This window comes from Pseudorca crassidens, chromosome 1, assembly GCF_039906515.1.
Source record: "Pseudorca crassidens isolate mPseCra1 chromosome 1, mPseCra1.hap1, whole genome shotgun sequence".
In the NCBI taxonomy this organism is placed as follows: domain Eukaryota; kingdom Metazoa; phylum Chordata; class Mammalia; order Artiodactyla; family Delphinidae; genus Pseudorca; species Pseudorca crassidens.
In genome coordinates, this window is record NC_090296.1 from 122,021,775 (window position 1) to 122,030,278 (window position 8,504).

At 58.6% G+C, this 8,504-nt stretch overlaps 1 protein-coding gene across 4 annotated transcripts; it reads right to left on the minus strand.

Moving 5' to 3' along the window:
• Positions 1 to 1,541: 1,541 nt before the first annotated feature.
• Positions 1,542 to 8,215, minus strand: ULK3 (unc-51 like kinase 3). 4 transcript variants are annotated; one of them, XM_067753675.1, is made up of 17 exons: positions 8,043 to 8,176; positions 7,474 to 7,601; positions 7,223 to 7,363; positions 7,018 to 7,138; positions 6,350 to 6,454; positions 5,705 to 5,848; positions 5,443 to 5,525; positions 4,759 to 4,914; positions 4,483 to 4,588; positions 4,238 to 4,278; positions 3,918 to 4,020; positions 3,717 to 3,781; positions 3,552 to 3,630; positions 3,436 to 3,476; positions 3,022 to 3,069; positions 2,800 to 2,866; positions 1,542 to 2,679 (listed from the first exon to the last, which is right to left on the minus strand). In XM_067753675.1, the coding sequence occupies exons 2-17, from the start codon at positions 7,582 to 7,584 to the stop codon at positions 2,663 to 2,665; spliced, it is 1,428 nt and encodes a 475-aa protein (XP_067609776.1). In that variant the 5' UTR covers positions 7,585 to 7,601; positions 8,043 to 8,176; the 3' UTR covers positions 1,542 to 2,662. The 4 variants fall into 4 exon arrangements, with proteins under 4 accessions (XP_067609776.1, XP_067609786.1, XP_067609798.1 ...); XM_067753685.1 differs by lacking the exon at positions 7,474 to 7,601 and having other exon boundaries at positions 8,043 to 8,215; XM_067753697.1 differs by lacking the exon at positions 5,705 to 5,848.
• Between the last annotated feature and the right edge of the window lie 289 nt (positions 8,216 to 8,504).

Genomic DNA, 8,504 nt, shown 5'->3' on the forward strand with positions numbered 1-8,504 from the left:
GGGGGCGGTGGGCAGCAGGGGGTGGAGGAGGCCTGCCCTGCCTTGGGCACTTTTTTTTTTTTTTTTACAGACCTAGTTCTAACTGGTAGTCAAGAACCATAGATACATCACAAACATTACTTGGGCACTTTCAAGGTTTTAAAGGTGAGAGACAGAAACAACTCTCACTCCTAGGAGAAAAACCATATTATTAAAAAAGCAGATTAGCATATTTCCCATAGGCCTCTGTCATTCAGAGAAAGCCCTAGGGAGCCCCACCTCCTCTGGCTGGGCTGCCTCCCTCCTTGGCAGGTGGCTTAGACACATCTAAATGTCTTGCCCAGGAAGGGCCCTTCCCCAGGGCCTCCTCCACCTGCCTCAGCCTCCCAGGCCTTTCCTGTACCCAGTGCCCCCATGGGGGCCCACTCCTCTCCACATCCACATGTATCATAATACCAGGCCCCTGTTCTCAGCCAGCCAATGCAGACATCACAAACAAACAACTGGGGTCTGAGGGGCCAACCTTTCATCCCATCATCCTTCTATTCAATTAGTCTTTCACAAACCCTGTCCTCCTCCCTCCCACTCTCCCTCCCACCCATTCTTCTCCACTCACCCACCCAGCTGGGTCCATTCATTCTCCTCCTTCCTTCCCCTCATTTTACTCACTGAGGCTTTTTCGTCCAGCCCGTTCCCCATCTGAAAATAACATTTATTGAATTCTGTGTGCCGGGCTCACATACGGTGACTCATTTAATCCTTAACATTCCCACGGGGCATTTATCTTCATCCTCATTTTACTGAGAAACAGGCTAATCAGTGGGTCCCAAGCTTCAGGGCCAAACGGCAAGGCCAGAATTTTAGCTATGCCTCCTGCCCTCTGGGCCACTGCTCTACACTGCCTCCCAACAGCCAGGCTTCAGGGAAATTAGGTCCCTCCTAACCTTTCCTTCCCTGTACAGCAGCCCTTTAAGGTCTGCACAGAAGGCTGAGCAGCCTTGGTGGCTGTCCAGGGGGTGAGCTCCCCTTCCCCTAAGTCCCCAAAGATGCTCCTGAGTGCCATTCAGGCCAAGACCCCATCAGTGGCTGGGGTGAGGGCTGCTGGAAACCACCCCAACTTGGGGGGTCTGGGGAGCTGAGCATGAACACAGGACACCCTAGAGGATGCCCTTTCCCCGATCTAGCTCACTGCCCACTCACTGGCCCAGGGTAAGAGCGGGTAGCGACTGGGGTGAGGGAGTGTGCAGTGCAGAGCACAGAGGGTAATAGGACTGCACTCTTGCCATTGAGCCCTCCTCCACGTGCAGAGAGGAAGGGCCTTGCCTGGGCTCCCAGGCCTGTGCTGGTCTCCTGGGTGGTGGGAGGACTGGTGGCTGGTCCACCTGACTCTCCCAGATCTCCCAGGGGCTAAGGGCAGGAGGCAGATGTGGCTCTCACTCGCCCACCCTGGGGCCTCCCCAGCCCTCCCTCATGTCACCCAGCTTTTCCTGGGGCTCCTCTCGTCCCAGCCTGTGAATAGGGGCTACCTCCAGCTTTTCCCAGGTCAAGAAGAGAAGAACAAGTTTAGAAAATAATTTAATAGAAAAACAATGAATTACATTCTTTACACCCAGCTTCCTATAGGGAAGGCAGACAACTCCTGCCCCAAGGAGGCATTTCAGGGCAGAAGGGTTAGAAATCACTAACACCCTCTCTGACTTTTTAGAAAAGAAACCCCTAAATAACTCTAGGTGTATATATTCTTTCCAGATTAAAGTCACTTTGTTCTCCTGAAAGCCCATGTAGGCGGTTGAGGAGATAGTAGCAGTCCCATTGGAGAGATGGGGAGACCCAGGCCCAGAAAGGGGAAGGAGCTTGCCCGGGGTCACACACTGGAGTAGCAGCAGTGTCAGACCTAGAATCAAGTCTCCTGGATCACTGGGTCCCCTGGAGCCTGAAAGGCCAGGCAGCCCCCATGCCTCCCCATCCCAGGCCAGGACCAGCTCCGAGGCCAGTAGGGGCATTCCCCACAGAGGGATGAAGGTGGGAGGAATGACTGAGGACCCCTCCCCTTGTACCCCCCAGGCCAGGGCAAGAACAAGGCATGGGATTTCTCACATTTGCCTCACCTCTACAAAAGATATTATTTTCATGCATGAAGGATTATCTTAAAATATTGAGAGGGTGGGCAGGGATCAGCTCCCAGGAAGACTGGTGAGTTCTGTGGGGCTGAGTGCATATGGTGGGATGGGTGCTCCCTGAGGGGTCTTGGAGTGCCCTGCTCCACTGCAAGGTGGGAGGTAAGTTGCAATAAAGGCTCCCAGGAAGGAAAGGGGTGGGCACAGCTGCCTCCTGGCAAGGAGGGGAAAGAGAACAAGTGCCCTGCAGAGGGCTCCCTGATCATCTCAGAGCAAAAACAGAAATCAACAGGCTCAGGGCTCAGCAACCACCAAATAACAGAAGTCACATGAAAGAAACACTCTTCTCCCAGAGTCCTCCCCACCCCAGTGCTCCCAGTACACACAGCGGGTAGGGGGTTAAGAGTCTTTCAAGTGGTGCTGGGGATGCTGGGATGTGGGGTGTCCCAGAGTTGCCCATCCAGGAAGCCTGCTCCGCAGGGTGGCAGAGGGCCACAGAATTCTGAGGGTCAGCTGGGGTGAGCGTGTCCCCAATTCCCAGTGACCTGTCCAATCATCCTGCAGCGTCACTGCAGAGTACAAGCTGTGGAGGGGAAAGTGGGGAGCGTCAGTCTCAGGTCTCTGGCAAAAGAGGCAGAATCCAGGGCTGCCCCAGCTCTCACCCCTCCTTGCGGGGAGGGTCAGACCCCAGGGCAGGACTCACAGCTACGAACAGACTCCGACAGCCCCTCTTTGTCCAGGGTCTCAGCTTCCCAATGAGACTCCCTCATCTGCGGAACATAAAGGGCAGAGACAGTGATGGAGAGGCCTTCAGACAGAGACGAGAGGAAGACATACACAGCGGGGAGCAGGGGACAGACAGCCACAGGCAGAGAGGAACAGAACACATACAGCTTCATCCCAGTGTGGGCCCCCATGTGCCCACCTTGACCTGCTCCTTCAGGTATTCAGCTCGAGCCATGAGATTCTGAACCTGCCAAGGGAAGACATGCCCATGGACGTGGGGCGAGGAGAGGCCTCCAAATTGAGCTCCTCCTCACTCCCGATGCTCTCCAGAACCCTCTGCCTCATTAGAACAACTTGCCGCTGAGTCCTTATCTGCTCCTTCCTCCAGGAAGCCTCCCGATTGCTGCTGAGTTCCCAGATCCTGCCTGTCCCCTTGCCCTGACCTGAGCACCCAAGTCCTGACAGAGTGCGAGGGGCCACCAACTTAGCAAGTCTATGTGGTCTAACTCCCAGACTTGGAGCACCCTGAGGGAATCCAAGGAGGTCCCCACAAATGGGAGCGGGGCAAACGGGGAAGAGGAAGCCCCCCAAGCCTCCCGACCCCAGTGGGCACCTCAGTGTGAAGCAGCTCCCGCCTCCGGCCTGGGGGCTCCGCTGCAGAGAGAGGGAGGGCACGTGGTAAGGGCAGGGCAGCCAGAGGCTTAGGGGAGTACGGTGATGGGGCCTCACCTGCCAGCAGTAGAAGCAGCTCCCCCAGGCCGTGCTGGTACAGGGCCAGAGCATCCTGCTCCCCGCCAGCCTCGTCCTCCTGCAGCCACAGGGACACCAGGTCATTTAGGGGCATGACTTGGATTCCTCCCTGCCCTGCCCAGACCCCTCCCCCTGGCTACAAACCTTAGCCATGGCAGCTGAAGCCACTTCCAGGGCAGCTAGGAGGCGCGGCTTGTCCCGGGCCATCTCTGGGACGAGGCGCAAAGGCTCAGGGTGAGGGGAGCAGCCTGCTTTCTCATCTCAGGATGCCGACCCCAACCTGCCTCCCCCTCAGGCTGGAGGGAAGTTGCTGGGAACTGGTGGTCAGCCAGGATTGGGGCCTACCTCTGAGCAGGTCTCGGGCAGAGGTCCCCTGCCTCAACAGGGCCCGATTGGAGGAGGAGACGATGGCCTTGAGCTCCTCAGCCCGGGACACGTACTGTCCCACCTGCAGGAGGGCAAGGGGCCGAGGAAGGGCTCTCTCACCTTGCCTGCCTCGCCAGCACCCACCTCCAGGTTCTCCCTCAGGGACCGCCCCAAACTGTAACGTCAGCGGTCAACTGAGGCTGGCCTGACCCCCTTCCCAGGGAGAGAGGTTCCTCTAAGAGCCAATCCCCAGAGGCCCTGGGATCCCTCACCCATTTCCTCAGGGGACTCTCATTCACCTTTGCCTTAATTGCCTCCTTCCGCTGGGTGTCCACTTCATCTGCAGAAAGTGCGGGTTTATACAAGTCTAGAGCGAGGAGACGGCTGCCCCACACCAAACCCTCCGGAATCCCCCAAAGCACTAAGTTCCAGATTTACCCTCTGCCTTGTCTCCCACAAAATTCTGGAAGGGGAGCTGCTTCTGGAATCCAGGCACTGCAGCTATGGCTGACCCCACCCCTGCTGCACCCGGCCTGGCACTCACAGTGCAGGGCAGGCACGAAGAAGTCCAGAGCCTTGCAGTAGAGAGATAAGGCGGCCGCGGCGTCCCCCTCCTGGTCCTTCTTCACAGCCTGCACCACCAAGGCGGTCTGGGGGACAGACAGGTAAGAAGTCATGCCCACCCCCCATACTCACCACAAGGGGCGATGCCCTGAGCCCACCCTCTGCCTCCTGCTGGGCAAGTCACCTGGTCACCACTGAAAGGGGTAGATGAAACCCCAACCTGCCCTCAGCCCACCCATCTCCATTGGTTGCTCACTGCTTGTGCCAGGCTCTCCCCACTCGGCATGTGCTCCAGGTCCACCCAAGGGTGGGCAAAGAAGTCCTGGAAGGAGATGCGGCGGCTGGGGTCCCGCTCCAGAAGCCGCTGCAGCAGGTCCCGGCAGTCTTGGGAGAGGGCGGGACGCAGGGGGAGCTGCGGGGGTGGGGGAGGTACAGATCACACTGGGCTCCGGCACCTCGGCCCCCAGCCCCAGGCGCCGGTCAGGACCACCCTGTCCTGGGACGCCCCAGAGATACACATTTGACAGATAGAGAAAGTGAGACCAGGAAGAACAGTGATGGGTCAAAGTGTCGCAGCCAGTGAGAGCCAAGCCTCCTCCCCCAGGCTCCTGTCCACGCCCTCACTGGAACCCGTAGCTGTCATGGAAGCCTGTTTCCAGATCCTTTTCCCCTCTCTGGAATATGTTTCGGGGAAGGCTGGGCCTAGGTCTGCTTTGGCCTTCTCCCCATGGGGGGCCTGCAGCGGGCTTTGCTCCCTGTTGTGGCTGATCTGGGTCCCTGGAACTGAATGGAGCCGACTTCCAGGCTAGAGTGTGCCCCAGCTCCACGAAGGTGGCCTGGAGACCACACCCCAGTCTGTGCAGGTGGCAGTGAGGTCTCCTACCTCAGGGCCCTGACTCTCTCCGCCCCGCAGCAGGTGCCGAGGCCCTGCTAGACCTACCTCAATAATCCGGTTGCTCCGGATCTTCTCTTCCAGCTCCGAGAACGACCTGGAGGCAAAGGGGGGCTGCCCGAAGAGGGCTTCTGTGGAAGGGAGGCAGAGGGGAGGCTGGGAGGGGATAGGGTCAAGCCTGGCCTGGCCCACTCCTGGGGAGCAGCCCCAGACCAGGAGAGTCAGTGTTCTCATTAAAACGCTTCAGGAGTGGCCCAGAGAGGCCTTGCAGTGCAGGCCTCCAGGTGGGGGCAGGGGACAGCGCTCTCACCATACAGGATGACCCCCACGGACCAGAGGTCCACACGGGCATCGTACTGCCGCTGACACACCATCTCGGGAGCCATGTAGAGGGGAGAGCCACGGAGCACATGCTTCTCATCCCAGGGGGACATGTGCTGTGCAAAGCCAAAGTCTGCAGGCAAGAGGCCAGGCAGCAGGGCTCAGATTCCAGCTGTTTCTGCTCCTGGCCTTTACAGCCTCACCCTGGGCTCCAGTGCAGTTTCAGGTTAATGGGCCTCTCTGACCTCCAGTTTCAGGTTAAGGTGCCTCTCTGGCCTCCAGTTTCAAGTCAGTTCTCCTCCAAATTTTATCAGGGGCCACAACCACTGCTTTCCCACCTCACACTCTCCAACACCGCCACCACAGATTGAGTCATACTTTGAGCCCCAATCTTGGTGACAGATAAAGTACTAACCCTGGTCACACTCTGAAACCTGACTCTGGTCACACACTGAGCCCTGAGCCCGCCCATGACACTGCTGGAGTCGAGCCTGGGTAGCCTGAGAAAGGCCCTACCTTTTGGTGATGGGGCCCATCCCTGGACCTCCCCAGTCTGTCACTGTTTGATGACTCAGTAGAGGGCTCCATGAGAGCCACCCTCCAAACCTCCATGCCTTTTGTTCCAGACTCATACCTGCCAGTTTAAGGTGGGGCTTCTCCAAGGAGCTCAGCAAAATGTTCTGTGGCTTCAGGTCCAGGTGAGAGATGTTCCGTTCATGCAGGAACTGCAGGGCACTAGCTGGGGAGTAGGACCCATGCAGAGAGACAGGTCAGAGAAGCCCATCTCCCCCACCCTCTCACCTCCCCAGCCTTATATCTGCCCCTTCAAGCCTGCACAACCCCAGTTCTGACCTGGCTGGTCTACCAAATGCTTTACATACAAGCACCAGGCTCCCCCTGCTGCTAAGAATTTTCCCCACCCCCACCTCAAGTAACCTCCTTCCTCCCTTGTACCCCTTCACAAGTCTCCCATCCTCCTAGAAGCTTCCCTAGATGCCCCAGCCCTTTAGGTCCTTGCTCTCTTCTTTAGCAAAGCACTTGGGTCTTTGGTATGTTCTATAAGGTCTTTGCATTACATTCCACGTGTGGAAGCCTGCACTCCCCACAGATCAGGCTCCTCCCCGTCTCTCTCACAGCATCCTTAAGCCAGGGATGGGCACATAGGAAGGATGGGCCCTAAAAATCCAAGCTGGGCTGGGAGACGACTGCTAAGAGTGTCAGAGCACTAAGCCTGGGGCAGGGGTAGTGTGAGAGGGCAGAGATCATGGGAAGGGGTGTCAGGCTGGGGTCAGAGGCTTTTACCCAACTGCTGCATGAAGACCCGAGCCACCTTCTCAGGCAGAATCCTGCGGGTATGGATGAAGCGAGACAGGTCACCTCCTGCACAGAACTCCATGATGAGGTAGATGTTGTCACTGTCCCACTGTGGTCGAAGGCAGAGAGGAGGCTTGAGGAGAGTGTCTCTTCTCCAGCCCCCTTTAGGGGTGGCCCCATCCCAGGCCCACACCTGGAAGTCTTTCAGCTGTACGATGTGGCGGTGTCGAATGCCCTTGAGGATCTCAATCTCTGTCAGGAGGTTTTCCACAGATGCCTTGTTCAGACTCTTCTTGGCCACGCACTTTATGGCTACCACCTCACGAGTATCCTTCTGTGAGGAAGATTTGACGGCTCTGCCTTGAGGGTACCAGGGACTATGTGTGGCCAGAAGGGCTCTGGTTCCCTCTGCCCCTCTCCCCCTCACAGGGCCTACCCACTCACACTAGCATCCAGGCTTCCCAGCTGCCCCTTCTCAGACCAATGAGGCACCCGGATTCTGGAATCCCGGCTTCCCCACCAGCCTGGTGTTCTCTGCTCCACAATCCCTTTCATTGTATTCTGGAGTGCCCCTGTTAAAGCATGTTATTCACTGTTCTAAACTGCCCACTCTGCTTCCTAAGTGGGTCCAGCCTTCTAGAACCCTGCCCCATACTCCTCCCAGACCATAGGTATCCTCCCTGTTTTGAGCCTGTTCTTCAGCCACTGACACCGAGGCTCCATCGAGGTCTCCACCTGTCTCTTCACACAACAGGGGTGTGTGTATGTGTGTTTGTTTTGAAAACCTATTGGTGGCGGTCACCACCCACCTCCTCCACGGAAGGTCGGCCTGGGACGGGGCAGGCCGTGGGCCGCTAACGGCTCTCACACCCTCTCTAACCCTTTCTAGTTTCCCGGCCCGGCACCCGCCTGGGCTTGCTCAGGGTCTGGCGGGCACCGGGGCCAGGCCCTCAAAAGTTCTCGTGCCCCCGATTCCTGCCTCGCACAGAAGCCCCGGGGCGCCCCGCACCCACCTTGGCGTAGGCCTTGTACACCGTGGCGTACGTGCCACTGCCCAGGCGCTCGGTGAGAATGAAACCGTCCAGCCGCGGGGGGCCCCAGCCAGGGCCCGCCATCCCGACCGCCGCACGCCCGCTGCCGGGCGCTTCCTGATTTCCGGCGCCAGGTTCCGGCCAGGAGCCCAGAACGGACAGCGCGCGGCTGTAGGACAGAACTCCACGCTGCCCCCAGCGGAGCCCGCCGAAAGTGCAGCGCGGCGGGCGGGGCGGGGCGGGGCGCCGGCTCCCCACCGCCCCCGAGCCCCGCCCCCTCCAGGGGCTCCAGTGGCTGCTCCTGGGCGCCTCCACCGCCCCCAACCCGCACTGGAAATCACATGACCCGCCAGTACCCGCAAGATCCGTTTGGAGATACTGAGGAGCTCGCGGGCCTAACGGGAGTTAGTGGAGGCCGGCAGACGAGGTCACCTAGGGAATCCC